General features: G+C 40.5%; 2 protein-coding genes across 2 annotated transcripts; one reads left to right on the top strand and one right to left on the bottom strand.

The window, feature by feature from the left end:
• Nucleotides 1–222: 222 nt before the first annotated feature.
• On the top strand, nt 223–2,444 carry LOC310984561 (uncharacterized protein; the record flags this gene model as incomplete). The annotated part of the gene is made up of 4 exons (XM_083969803.1): nt 223–317; nt 1,358–1,487; nt 2,120–2,267; nt 2,406–2,444. Exons 1-4 carry the CDS (start codon nt 254–256, stop codon nt 2,442–2,444), a joined length of 381 nt encoding a protein of 126 aa, XP_083825929.1. The 5' UTR covers nt 223–253.
• Nucleotides 2,445–5,790: 3,346 nt separating this feature from the next.
• Nucleotides 5,791–14,456, bottom strand: slc1a6 (solute carrier family 1 member 6). Its single transcript, XM_083969813.1, has 11 exons — nt 14,333–14,456; nt 11,002–11,268; nt 10,741–10,878; nt 9,738–9,945; nt 9,187–9,229; nt 8,822–8,950; nt 8,516–8,700; nt 8,063–8,296; nt 7,380–7,574; nt 6,560–6,694; nt 5,791–6,272 (listed from the first exon to the last, which is right to left on the bottom strand). Exons 1-11 carry the CDS (start codon nt 14,337–14,339, stop codon nt 6,074–6,076), a joined length of 1,740 nt encoding a protein of 579 aa, XP_083825939.1. The 5' UTR covers nt 14,340–14,456; the 3' UTR covers nt 5,791–6,073.
• Between the last annotated feature and the right edge of the window lie 815 nt (nt 14,457–15,271).

Here is a 15,271-nt window from a genome sequence, read left to right as displayed (position 1 = left end):
AGATGAGTGTGAAAGAGAAGGAGAATGAGGGAGGGAGTTAAGTTGAGCGTGAGAATGACTGAAAATGGAATAACAGAGGGTGGGAGGGGAAGACGGTAAGACAGAAAAAGAGAGGTGGTGGAAGTGAGTGAGTGAGAGATGGGCAGGGAGGTATAAAGAGAGGGAGGGAGTAATATAAGAGAGGCAGCCATAGAGGGAGAGGTGACAGAGTAGATTATCCTCCTCTCCTCTCCTCCTCTCTGCCAGCCTCATCATGGTCATGCTGCAGATGTTGACTGTTATTTCTCTGACTGTTATCCTCCTGGCATCTGTGGAAGGTAGGACATGGCTACACTTACTTTGTATGTGTGTATATGTGTGTGGCATGGCTTGCACGCACCCTGCAGGTGGACAATGTAGCAGGAGAGCGATGGCGAAGACAGAAAAAGGAGAGAACAGGGAAAGAGGGATAGCAGCAGCAGGAGCAGCAGGGAGGGAGGCATGGATGTAAACACAGGGGCAGAACGCAGGAGGACGAGCATCTGAAATCCCACAACACACACACAGAAAGGCAGCAACTGTGTCAGCGCTCAGTCTGTGTGATGGTGTCACCTTGTCTGTTTTGGTTTTTTTTTCTTAAATGTTGTGAAAGCGCTGGAAGTGCAGTTATGTGCCTGAGGATGTATTCTACATCATCTGTGGCATAACAAAGCAGCACTGTCCTATTTAACAGCTCTTATTGCTCCTGCTGCCTCACACCACACTTTAATTTGTTTACCCAATTGCATTGGATGAAAAAGGCATCATGGCACACCCTCCAATACACACACACATACACACACTCTCCTCACTTTCCGTCTCTCTTTCATTTCATTGGCATGATAGTATGTTTTGCTGCACAATGGGATGCCATTGTAATTCCTCTGGCATTCTTGTGTGTCTATATGTGTGTCCATATATGTAACCAGATGGCATGTGCACATTCTGCAGAACAGATAACATTTTTATTTCCAGTATGCAAAAGCTTCCAAAACATATCGCCTCAGTCTTTGCTGACACCAGATTACTGACTTCAGAGAGCTTAGAAATCATCATCCTGTGAAGTAAATATGCCTCTAAAATGTGTCTGTATTTGAATACAATTTCTCATAGGGTCGTTTTATGGATCGAGTTTTAAAGTTTTGTGGTTGCAATGTTGCTCATTTGAACTCCGATATGACCTTGTTAGCTAAAATGAAAGGTATTAAATAAGAGGCACTATACCCCAATGTAACTAACTGAGTTTGACAACAAAGAAATTCAGTGTCATATTGTCAGTTTCTTTTCCCCTGATGTTCTCTGACTCTCTTTCTCTGTGTTTGTCTCTGTTGTTTCCCAGGTAAAGGCGTGCAGATGCAGAGAGATGTCCAGTGCTGCATGTTGTACTCCCAGGGCAAGGTGCGTACCAAAGATGTGTTGCGGTTTGAGGTGCAGACGGAGGGGCCCGACTGCAGTATACAAGCCATCATGCAAGTATTTCAACTATCCACTCCTGGAGCTAAAGAGCACACAGCAAACTGCAGGCATGGAAAATATGCCTCTCGTTAGAGGAGGGCAGAGCCGGGCTGAGAGGCATTGTCATCTTTCCAGGTCATGTTGTTATGGCAGGGCTCTGAGCTGTAATTGCCAGGGAAGTAAGAAAGGAAATATGTGGGAATAACAAGCCATCTGAAAATACCTTCCAAGCCAGCTGAGCCCTGCCGCAGCCAGTCAGTCAGAACAGCAGGGTTTAGTTAAGTAAACCATTCTGCATTGTGATACCTATTGTTTCCAGCGGGGAGAAATCCGATGTAGCTGGGGAATGAAGAGCTTTGCTTTTTCATGTGGTCCAGTTAACAAAAACATGGGATTCTTATAGATACAAGAGTTTCGTTTGGTCCTCTGTATTTCATTGTTACAAACCTCTTCTTTTCAACTTTTGATGACAGTTTGACTTTGTGATTCCTTTGGTTTCCTATCTGACAGTAGAGCAGCCCTGCACATTATTGCCGAATCACTGGTTTTGCCATTGTTGCATTTCTAGTGTACAGCAGATTAAGATCCCACAAAGTTCAGCAGAATCTCCCTGTATTCTCTAATGAGCATCATATTATTTTTGTAGTCTTTACACAAAGAAGGCAGTAAAATGTGCGGACCCCAGGGACCGGAAGGTGAAGAGGTTGCTGAGAAAACTCCTGCAGAGACAGAGAACCAAGGCCCACCGAACCATGTGGCTCCTTCCTCATGACAACCTGCCTGTCATGTCAGAGGTCAGACACAAGCCACAATACCCTCCAATAATACAGCAACACACTGTGAATCAAATATGCCATAAGGAGTATCTCTTAATCTCATTTTCTTGTTACCTGAGAAAAGATTAATATAGCTTGCTCTCTTGTGATCAGCAGGACAAGAAAGATAACTGGGCCATTCTCAATGTGGAGTGATGGGGTGCAGAAAAACTCATAGTCATAAGTAAGTCCTTAAACATTCGTTGATAGTCATGCAAGTCCAGTACATTGTGTAAAATATGTCGATACATTTTTTTTTTAAATCCCTTGTCGAATGTCTCATGATTTATTATTGTGTTCTCCCCACTTTTCTACAGGCCAAGTAAACTTTCAGCAGCTCGCCTTAACATGGCGAAGCTTGTTGATTCTCCAGTCGTCTCGTGTCTCTCTCCGTCTACACTATCTGTCTCCCTGGGACAAGACCTGGGCAGCAATACATATTTAAATGGCTTTTAGATATTTAAATATGAACTGTGCTTGAAATATTCCCAAACACGTGGCTGGAACAGTTTCAACAGAGGAGTATTTACTTGTAAGATAAGTTGAATTGATTTTTTCCTTTTCTTTTTCTAATGGCTCATACTGTTATTTGCTGGGTGCTGCCTGGAAGTGTCTCCCTCTACAAAAACAAAACTAGGCTACTTGTGGCTGATGTAAAATCATTGAAAAAGTTGTAGTTCAACAAATGATAAATGAGCAGTGGTATTATTATTGTATATCAGCAAGATACTCTATGCTTATTTGTGACTTGTATACCGTCAGTAATGTGTAATGACACTTCACAGAGTAAACCAGATGGGGTTTCGTCTCAGTGCACTGAGCGTGCAGAATAGTGGGGAACTAATACTGATTTGCACCTCATTTTGTACAATCAAGGTCTTAGTCATCTTATAGTTGAAAGATCCTTGTTCAGGCTTTGACCTTCTGTATCTGACTGTTAGACGGGTGAAATCAAAGTGGGATCAAAATGAAGATTTCACCTAACTCTGTTACTTAAAAAGCAAATGTTCCTTATATTTATCCACTTTGTATATTGACTGTTTGTAACTCCAGTATGTAACCTGAGTCAGTCTTTTCAGATTAGGCCATCAGACATTTCCATATCTATTTGCAGTTTACATTTGTCTTTTTTCACCAATAGTCTGTCACTTAACTATGCCAAAGTATTCATGACTCAGTGTACATGGCAAGGCTGTTAAAACTTTGAGGGCTCAATTGTGTGTGAAACACGCACAAGTATTGTAGAAGAATGCACTGTATGTTAAAACACAGTATCTCAATTTTATAAATTAATCTGAAATTATAATTTCAATTGCCTCATTGTCTTTTTCTGGTCTTTCTGGTATTGTGTTTGTGTGCTTGTCCTTCTTACTATACACTGTAATTTGCCATGGTACACATTGGCTCATTCTAAAATATTATTATTTTTTATTATTATTACATAATATTTATATTCTCCTCCTCTCGTATGACTGTCGACTCTTTTTCGGGTGTCTGTATGTCCCCTCAATTCTGGCACAAATGTACTTTTGGATGCAAGGATGAAGTGATTCGATTTTGGTGGTCAAAGGTCAAGGCCCAGTGATCTCATAAAACCTGTTTTTGTCCGTAACTCAAAAATTAATACATTAATGATGGCACGACTTTAACGTCTAAAGAATAAAATGAATTAAGTGATGATATTTCCAAATGGTCAAAGGTCAACTTCGCTGTGACATTCTCCTGTTCTGCCTTATTGGATTATTCTGCCATAATTCAATGCAACTCAGAGAGGGGAGATTGTAACCACATCTCCTGGATCTTGGCTGGCTGGCAGAGGCATACAACCACAAGGTGACATAGTTTTTGTAACTGTTTCATAAGTGTTGTTCAGTATATTAAGTTTGTATTCATGGTTTACATAGGGCTCTAAACTTTGTCTTCTTAAAGTTAATACTATGTCAGGGTTATTTTCTGTACACCAGTTGATGATATGGGTCTGCTTTAAAATAATTTTGAAACTAAGGCCAATGTCTGACATTACAAATTACCCCCTGCTAATAAGATGGATCAAGAGGCATACAAGATCAGGCTTGACCTTTATAGTAATTATCTATTTACATTCCAATCAAATCGTTTTAACAGAAATAGCACGGCCATTATTACTGTTCACATAATGATTTGACCCTTGTTTGCCTCTGAGAGCACGGTTTCTGGCCGGGAGAATATCATCCACCAGGGGTAGCCACAAACACAATAATGAGAATCACAGTTTAATTCCTGAGCCATTTATTTGTCACATTTCTCAAAAGCTGTCCATCAAAAAGGTTGAGCTGCTCTTCCTTGAAAAATAACATTTTTTACTGAAATAACATCAAGCATCGAAACTAAAGTCAAACATCTTAATGAGCATAAAAGTGTCACAAGGTTACAAAGCTTTCAATTTAACTGGTTACACCTTTTTTTACTCTCATAATTATTCACAAGACTTTCCTCTATAACAGTCAACACCAAAGAGCATAAAGCAACTGTACATTCAATTCCTCAAGGCATTCACAATTCACAGTACCTTTTCACAAAACGATGAAAATAATTATCAAAATATAACAAAATCCAATTTTACTTAGTTTAATGCAGAAAACACAGACAGGCAGGTGTAATGGCGTAACGCAAACTGTTGTTATTAACAACAACAATAATGGTCTTGAAACTTCTCTTGTCAGTAAATAAAAAATAAGAAAAGATTCGGTAAAGTAACACGATGAGAAAACCACCTGAAAGTGAAAAAAAACAAGAACCTTTAACTGAGAAAAAAGGAATAAAAGTCAATCATTACCTTACTTTATTTGCTTATCTTTCCCTATTGTATAACACAATATTCAATGAGTGGCTTGAGTAAAAAAAAAAGAAGAAAAAATAACAGTTATAATAAGTACCAAAGTAATACTGCAAGTATTACATATTAGTATGTAGCATTACAGTCCTGTGCCAATAAAAGATATAGCACCAAAGAAATACAAGAAATACTTATAAAAGTTCTGAGAGAAAAAAACATTCTACCAATTCACTTGAAATAGATAAGTATACACTCTCCTTCGCACCATAATCCAGTGTTTTGTGCAAGCAAACTTAAACAAAATTAGACTTAAGTTGAGCAGACTTAAATATGGGCTCTAAACTAACAATTGATTGACATATTTACATCCTGCTGATATGTTCCATCGAGTGTTAAGAGCTGGAGAAGGTCCACATCTAAAAGTCCTGTCAGAGGTAGTCATGATTTGAGTGTGACAAAAAAAATAGGTATTTGCAATGTTGTATCAGGTCATGCAACATAAATAGCAAGGTGATTTACATATTCACAAAATGAGAAATATGGCGGTGCTTCTTTCTAACAATACTGTGTAGTCTAACACTGATGCTGGTAGAAAGTAGGACGTGTTGTAATTCTCTAACTTGAAAACTTGATGAACCTGAAAATAATTTTGGAAACAACTTTCAGCTTCATTTCACATGTACTGGCACTGATTGTTAACAGTGGATATGTAACTGTTCTTTAACAGCATGTGGACTTATTTCCTGTCACCAAGCAGCCCCAGACCAGGCCTTGTTTGCCTCGTTACCTAGACAACATTTTCTGTTTAAGGGTCAGAAGGGTTTGGGACACTCTGCGAACCCCTCAGCACTGGCTGTGTTGACCCAAAACTATTTTTTTCCCTCTAAAACCACCCCTGCACCGTTGCAAGCCAATCTTCTAGCTAAAGTGCTTTTGGTACACAAAGCCCCTTTGAGTGTGGTTTATTTTTTCACATTGTGGTCTCACTGTTGTGGTGGTTGAGAGTGTCGTTTTCCTGGCAGATAAGCTGGTAGGGCTTCTCGTTCTCCTCGATAACAGAGTTGCGCCCCTCAGCATCCTGATTTTGTAGCTCTCCACGGGAAAGGTGCTCCACGATGCCAGCCCCGAGTGAGTCACCCAGCACGTTGGTGGTGGTACGCAAACGGTCCCTGGGGTAATGAAAGAGAGAAACAAATTCAGTAAGTAGAAAATTGAGAAATACTGGGATTTTTTTTTTTTTTTTTTTTTAATGCAATGAAAGCAGGCAGTTTAAAATTTGAAAATGTGCCCGTAAACACAGGCTCTCTGAGCTGTCACTCTGCATTATGCATCAGTAACCTTTGTTGTGGTGGGACCTCTGGTCTCTCTGAAGCTTCACTATGACATTTAGGCTGGCAGAGCCACACAACAGTACACAGACCAATCCCCATCACGCTGACATTTAGTGGGAACTCACAAGAACCAATCCACAGCGATGATCAGTGTTATGTCCTCTGTGGGCAGTCCCACCGATGTCAATACGATCACCATGGTAACCAGGCCAGCCTGAGGGATGCCTGCTGCTCCGATGCTGGCAGCAGTTGCTGTGATACTGAGTGGGCGGTGGGAGGGATGGAGAGGAGAGTGAAGACATTTAATAAAGGGAAACAAACAGCACATGTGCACTCCTGGTGGGAGTAGTAGAGTGACAACGACATGTGACGAATTATAAAATCAAATTATGTAAATGTACTCCCCTCCCCACTGAGATGGTCACAGGATATGTTTTGGTAATTATATGAAGTTTTAGACATGTTCTCAAGAGCAATGTAACAACATATTCTAGGAGTACAATCTGTATGACTCTTCCATTTACATCTCTTGATGACAAGCCTGATCAGGCGACTCATCGAGTAAACTTCCTCTGGTATGAAGTGCAACACAGAGAGATGTGGGTCAAAAAGCTATTTTCGACACAATCAGTGCAATATAAAATCAAATTGAAAAGTGTGGTAATACAATAATATAAATGAGCACCAAAGTGCAAACTAATTTAATCTGCAGTCCCTACGCAGATGGTCTGAATAAAGGAAATTGGACTTAAAATAGTTACTGAAATAGGTTCAAAAGAGGCAACTTTTAGCCTAAATGTTTTAAGCGTTCAGTGTTGATTTGCATACCTGACCCTGTGCTCCCTGAGAGCAGCAGCAGTCTGAAACAACTGAAAAACAGTCTTAAAAATATCTTCCCCTGGTCTGAAATCAGTGTAGTTTGACAGGTGTGTTTTTAAGTGTTACCTGATGGTGAGGATCTGGCCAAAGTTTAGGTCCATGTCGTTGACTTGAGCAATAAAGATGGCTGCCACGGCCTCATAGAGGGCAGTGCCATCCATGTTAATGGTGGCGCCTACAGGGAGGACAAAGCGTGTCACTCTTTTGTCCACATGGTTATTCTCCTCCAGACAGCGGAAGGTGATGGGCAGCGTGGCAGAGCTGGAAGAAGGAGGGATCAATTATCCAGGAAATGCAATAAGTTTATACAACATATGCAAGATCATTTTTTAATTGAAGTATCAGGGACTATATTTAAATAACTTCTTTAAATACAATTCATGATATCTTTGATGTATATATACTGTCTGATATTTTATGGAACAAAGCATCAAAATACAGAAAGTAGCACAAATAGAAATGTTTGTTTTGAGTTATGGATTTTGCGCTTTTGTTGCCATCTGTTGCATTTCTGTATAGGATAATTGTGTTATTATGTTATACTATATACTGTTGTGCTATATTTTATCAAATTGTGTAGTACCATGTATATCATAATGTCTGATGTTTCGCATTATACCGTATTGTATCGTATTGTATGATAGGCTAATATATTGTATTATATCATATTATATTGTATCCTATTTCATCAGAATGCGTTATATCGTACCGTATCATATTGCATAATATTGACAGAGTATGAGACTCACCTGGATGAGGTCCCCAGAGCTGTGATGAGTGCCTGCAGCAGACCACCGATAAAGGTGTAGGGATTCCTCCTGGTCACCAGGAAGTAAAGCATCGGCAGGACAAAGAGGCCATGAATGAGGAGACCCACAATGACTGAGACAGTGTACATCCCCAGCTGACTGCCCATCTCCGCCAGGTCCTTCATCTCCACAATCTTCCCTGCAATGAGAAACAGGATGCCCAGGGGAGCGTACCTGGTAGAGAGATTTAAATGAGATGAATGAGTATGGAGGAAGATAGATATGAACATACAGACCCACTGAGTATCTTATGTTAGAAACCAAAACAACTACCCTATGTTTCATGGGCAGGAAGAGCGCCAAACTAACACCAAACTTGAAAGAAAAAATAAACTAGGAACATCTCTAAGAAATCAGTTTCACTTGCTGAGCTGGAGCTGAGTCTTTACTGACCAGATGATGATGGCCACAAGCCTCATGATGGCTTCATTCAGACAGTCAAAGAAGTCCCTGAGGGCCTGGCCCTGCTGCTTCATGTTGCCAATGACGAGGCCAAAGCACATGGAGAAAACCACCAGACCCAGAGCATTGACTCCATTAGAGGAGCCAGACACAGGGACCGTCTCCTCCACTGTCTCCTGTTGTGGAAAAGGGTAGCAGCGTACATATTTACCTATGTCTCACCTCACTTTGATACACTTTTTACCACAAGCTTTAACTAATCATGTCCTTACTTCAGTGGACATTACTGCCACTCACCTGTATGGTGTGCAGCACCCTGCTGAGATTGACGCTCAGGTTAGACTCTGTCACATTGATAGAGTCAGTGACGTTCAGGCTCACTGTCACATTCCTTGTATGAACAGTCTTCTTATACACAGTTTTATACTGGAAAAGAAAGCAAACAATTTGACATGGATTCTGTTTGGAAAGTCTGTGAAAGTCATGTGAAGGAAATGTGATCTTACAGTGTCTGTGTGATGTGTGTGTTTACACGCTTTTCTGTCTTTGATGTTTCCTCATTGTGGTTGAGTTAGACTATGTAAGTGATGATGAGATGTGAGGTACAAGCAGTTCTTTGTTACAAAAGAAAATGAAGCTAGAGCTAGAAAAAATGGCCTCACCTGCTTGAAACAAGCCTCTACCAGATTTGGAGGGAACATGTTCCTGAGATAAAAAATGAAACAAGACCAAATGAGTCATGCAGGTCATGACCTGTGAACCATAATACTACACTGTGTTAATCAATAACCATTTCATAACCTCAAAGAGTAATCGTGAAGAGTTTGTCTTGTCTTTTCTTTCACTGGACAGAGCGTATGTTGTAGGCTTTGTCTGGCTTAGCTGGATAGGTAAGTTTCATCACTATGGAGTGTCAGATCAGGACACTGTGTTGCACTTTGGCTTTATTGAATGAATAGGTACACACAATCTATGGTTTCCCCTTTTTGTGATCCGTGAGCGTCCTTAATATACAAATCTTTAGAAGGAGGAAGATCAGTTTGTGAAATATGTTTAGTAACTTTCTTCCCAAAAACTTAGGTTAAAGACAAGAACTCTATTTATATTTGTAAATTTGTAAATATAAAGTGTTATGCACCAGGTTGCTTCATACAGCTTCATATTTATTTATTTATTATTTCACAAATCTGTACAGTTTCCAAGCAGTTGTCACCTGATGAGATCCAGAAAAGCATCAGCAGCCTGAACAGGTTCAATGTTTCCACTCTTGGAAACAGGACTGTCTCTGCTGCCTTTCCCCGGCCGGATTATCATCACAATGACGATGCCGATGAACACAGCGATGAGAGTGGTCACCATATAGTAGATCACTGCACGCATACCCATTTTACCGGATGCTTTGCTGTCCAAAGAGGAGATACCTGAGACAGAGTACATTCAATTTAGACTTTACTGTAATCAGTTCTCACTGCAAGTTTAGATTTTGTTATCACCCAGTCTAAAGTTGTAAGATAAACAATATGTGTGTTAAACTACACTTGTTATCGACTTGAATCACAAAATTTGGCTGAAATGGAACAAAGACCTGTGAGCTAGAAAGTCCACAAATGAAAGTCAGGTGTTGTGTTCAGGTCTGGCCTGTAATCTACTGTAATCTACACTCTGAGAGCATTAAAGCAGAAGTAAGTGATATATTTGTGTTAATATAAGTCTTAAATAGTTATATCTTCCGACAGCAATCACTTACATAGAGTGTTTGGACTGAAACACGGGTCTGTCAGTCACTCTGCTCTGCTCTGAGCCGAAGAGAAAACATTTATCGTATCCTACAGTTTTTATCCAATGAGGAGAGAGAACGGCATGCAGGGCTGTGTGTGCAGCCAAGGAACGCCGTGAATGTGGTGACGTAGCGACGAGGACTGTTATGGTGCGTTCAAGGAAACTCGTATTTTTCCGACCGTGAAGTGGTACCAGTTCGATCTGGTACGAGTTCACCGGTCGGAAGTTACGAGTGGCCGTTATAGTGACTTTCACCGGTAAAACAGGTCGGAAAAACACGAGTGGGTTGCCTGGAACGCTACAAAGTCGTAAGTTGTGACTTGAAGCTGTAATTTACGATTTCAAAAGCCTGCCTGGAACGCAGCATTAGCGAAAACGACCGGATCACTCACTTCTGCTTTACAGTAAGTGAATTTGTTCTGCAGTTCAAAGCTAACCTGTGACCAGACTGGAGACGATGAGAGGCAGCACCAGCATCTGTAGCATTCTCATTAGGAGCTCCCCTGGAAAGGCAAAGTACTTGATCTCCCTCAGGGACAGGTTGAGGGGGCGTAGAGCAAAGCCCAGGATTACACCTAAATAAATTTGCACGCACACATAGGGTTAGTATAACACACACACACACACACACACACACACAAATTATGCAAGAACACAATAGCACAAATGTACAAAAGTCATATTACTAAGTCACTCACCCAGAGCCACGGCAGCAACAGTGAGGAGAACAAACAGGTTCCTCTTGAAGAAACCTTTGACACTGTCCCTGCTGACGGAGCTCATCCTCTCCTTCATGCTGCTGGCTCTCCTCTCCATTGCCCTGCGTAAACGTCTCCTTAAGTCCCCTCTCTCTGGCACTGGGGGTTTGTCCGCGTCCTCGTTTAGGAAAAGGCTCGCACTGTTGGGGGGCTTCTCGTTCATAATCAGCTCCAGCACCTGGTCTAGGAGGCAGGTCTCGTGGGAAACTAGAAAAGGGAGAGGATGACGTAGAGAGAGATAATTTGTTACACATTATAATTACTCACAGAATCATTCAAAACTCATTAAAACATAATTAGATAGATAGATAGATAGATAGATAGATAGATAGATAGATAGATAGATAGATAGATAGATAGATAGATAGATAGATAGATAGATAGATAGATAAATAGATAGATAGATAGATAGATAGATAGATAGATAGATAGATAGATAGATAGATAGATAGATAGATAGATAGATAGATAGATAGATAGATAGATAGATAGATAGATAGATAGATAGATAGATAGATATTAGTACTAGTACTTCACACAACACAACCTTGAGTATGAGTTCTGGTTCCCTAACTATTAACTATGATACTACTGTATTAACTGACTGTACTATGGTGATAAATAAATATTAGCTCTGTTTCTCTAAATATTTACTGTGACCATTTGTCTTGATATTTAATGGAGAAGAGCTGCACCAACACTAAAACTACAAAACAGTAACCTCTGTAGTCTTACCGTGTTTCCTCCTGCTGAAAACTGTAGCAGACTGTGTGGAGCACGTGGCGGTTGGTCCCACTTCTCCTTATCTATCTAGGCTAAAGCGTTTCCTCTGAATTACCCTCTGCAAACAGACTTGAAGCCCCACACTTCAAGAACAACACGGCCAAACCTCTTTCTCCGCTTCTCCTTCACATTTAATGCAATCGCTCTGAGCTCCAACACCTTTATATTTTTACTTTTCTCTGGGGATAAACACTTTAGCAGATCTCCAAAGACTTCTATTCTGTTTACATCCCTCTTGTCTATTGATTTTCTTTTGTCTATTGTTCTGAGGTTCACATCTATCTATTACACACAGTAACCCATTGTTGCACATGTTGTGGGATGACCCTGGATAATCAAGGCCATTATTTAGCTCGGTGTCAGATGCAGAATAATCAGCTCTCACACCGCACTGTTCACACTTACTGCCTACGTGTGTGTGTGTGTGTGTGTGTGTGTGTAATTGAAGAGGAAACATCTGATCAAATATGCCATGCAGTCACAATGTTTTACAACAAGGCTGGGGGAGTCGGAGAGCGCCGCTGATCCTGTTTCACCATTCATTTGCTGTGAGTGCTGAATGGATATGAGTGGATGAAGAGGCACTACCAGTGTCTACAGACCTACATTGGACAACCTCTATGATAACACACAGTTTATGCCATGTTCTGTGTGCAACTCAGCCTCACACAACCTAATACACAAAACACTGTAGAGATCTAAAAAAAAAAAAAAAAAAGCCTTGGTGAAGTAATTACACTGTGAAAAACATCAGCTGCCCAAGTCAAATTAAACTAATTAATATGATATTAATATGTTTTTTTTTTATGATCAATCTTTCATTAATCCATGTTTTTGAGCCAAACACAGTGCAGTCAGCCTTCCTGGGCAGAGATGTACAGTACATTCACAAATGCGTCTTTGCTTTTGTTGCTCTTTCCACTTTAAAAAGCCCCAAAAGCATCGACTGGAGGCCAGGTATTCACTTTTTTTTTTCTTTTAAAAACTCTTCTGTGATTTTTGCAGCATTTTGGGTCATTGGCATGTTTGAAAATGTCTCTCCTGCCAAGCATCATGAGACTCATTCAGTATTTGGGTAGAAAAACTTGCCATCTATAACGGTCATCTCAGCACACTCCCAATAAGCACTGTGCTGTCAATGTGGCGGTCCTGGCCGGGTCAACGTCAAAAAATGCTGGACCCCAGCTGATCCAGACTATTTTGTTTTTGGTTTCATCTGACCAAAAAAATGTGCTGCCAATATTCATCAGGCCTCTTTTCATGTTCTTTGGCAGTGCAGTCTGGCAGCGTTTGTGCCGTTTTATGGGCAGTGACTTTCATCTTGGAGGCTGTTTGACACTGACTTCATGCAACATCCTTTGCTCCTTCCGATCAGTCACTGAAAAATCAGTGTCCACAGAAAGTCCTCAAGCCAAGTCTAAAACACTTACCGTCTGTTTTTCAGTGTAAGGCTACATAAATAGTGAATCGTGCATGACAGGCACAGTACTGTGTGTGCGTTGGTGTTTCAGCTCATGTTCAGTTCATTTGCTGCTAATGTACCTGCTCAAATCTGTGGGAAGTCTCTTTGTTACTTATTGAGGTATTTCTTTACCACGTGAAACCAAATCCTGCAACCTAAATGTCTTTTTAATATTTTTTTATAATAAATAATAAAAAGTTAGCTTTCCTTTGAAATATAGAAATGCTTAAAAAATAAAATAAAATAGGAGTCCACCCACTGTATTACCATGTGCTTGAGCTGCGTAACCATTAGGATAATTTAATGTTTTATTATGTTTGGCACTGAGTTTCAGTGACCTTCCGTCCTAGTCAGGCTACAATCAGCGCTCTTCTGTCTGACAACCCAAAAATCCACCTTTGGTTGAGCAGCAAACAAGTGATAAACATTTAAACATTAAGCTAAAAGCAAAGAGATTAGGCTCCCTATTAGTATTGGAGAACACCACTCACCATGAGATGGTCAGTGGACATTTTATACAGATAATGGGTAATGAAAGACATAATATCACATACTATTTCTGTGCTGAACACTAATAGATATTATAAATTGCATTGTCTTCAGAGCTGGTACGGGAGCATGCAGCGTGTAGAGCAGAGCATAGTTCACATCTCAGTGGCAAATCACTTCAGACTAGCATGTTAAAACATACTGTGCCACAGGGATCCTATTTCTAGCTATTGCATATTCCTTAATACTGCGTTATAGTTCTTTTAAAAGTATTTTTTACACCACAATAAAGCCAGTCTTTAATTTTCCAGAGGCCAAATGCTTATTCCATATCAATACACAAACCATTTTAACCAATCCAGTAAATCATGATCAAAATCAAAAAGAGAGTCTGCTGTTGTAACAGCTCTGTTGTAAATGTAAATGTGGCAAAATTCAAACTTTCTGTCCTGACGTATTATAATATCCATTATTCTCCTCCTGATGACACAAGAGTCAACTTTGCAAAGTTCAACAAGCTGCTCACTGGTTACTCACCACTCATGGTTTACAGTGGGTCTCAAACAGTCCAAGCAAAGTCAGTCAACACTTTCAGCTTCACAAGAGTAGACAAGAGATTCAGAGTGGGAGCGAGTGTCCAGAGGTGAGTGGTACAGTGACAGGACGTCTCACTGCTCGGCTCTCATAAGCAGACAGACATGAAAAGGCCTCTCATATGGTCTGACCTTCTCACACCTACACACAAACACACGTAGTACACGTGTGTGTGCACATGCACACCGTCCAGCCCACCTTTCATACTCTGTGACAGCTTAGATCCATCCATCGATCCTCTAATCTAACTTTCCACCCTCAACTAAATTACTTTACACTATAGTTGATCATGCAACTGTACACCAAACAGTATGACATGGTAATGTGCAGAACACAACATCAAGACCAGCTCCAGCTAGTATAGCTCTGGTATTTCTAATCATTCACAATTTTCTTGGGTCAAACCATCGTTGGTTGTTTCAGGGAGGCAAGTAACTACTAAAATGGCTAATTCCCCATAAAGTACATGCAAGAAAAAACACCAAAGACATAAATATTGAAACTGTTAACAACCAACGGGTGGGGGGTTGCCATCTGGAATAGGCCACAAATGGCAGCTTCATACCAACAGCCTACACCCAGATGGTCAGACTACGCCTAAGCTGATGTACACTCTGCACACAATAGTGGCTGCAGAGATACCCACTATAGTGACCACAACAACTAACAATCTGCAAGTGTTACCAATGGGGATTGTGAGGTGGACATTATAGGTTTCATTAAGATTTAACAGTTAGGGTTTAGGGTTAGCAGCACATACCTAACACAACCAAACAACCAACTTTTTCTAAGTTACCAGGATGTACAGCTATGGAAGTACTAAGCAAAGTTTGATGTTAAGATCCAGACCTATAGCGGAGGCACCTGTTGAGGTCCTGGACA

Source organism: Trachurus trachurus (assembly GCF_905171665.1).
Source record: "Trachurus trachurus genome assembly, chromosome: 4".
In the NCBI taxonomy this organism is placed as follows: Eukaryota; Metazoa; Chordata; class Actinopteri; order Carangiformes; family Carangidae; genus Trachurus; species Trachurus trachurus.
Note: the sequence above shows the minus strand (reverse complement) of the source record. Positions and strands in the feature narration are given on the sequence as shown.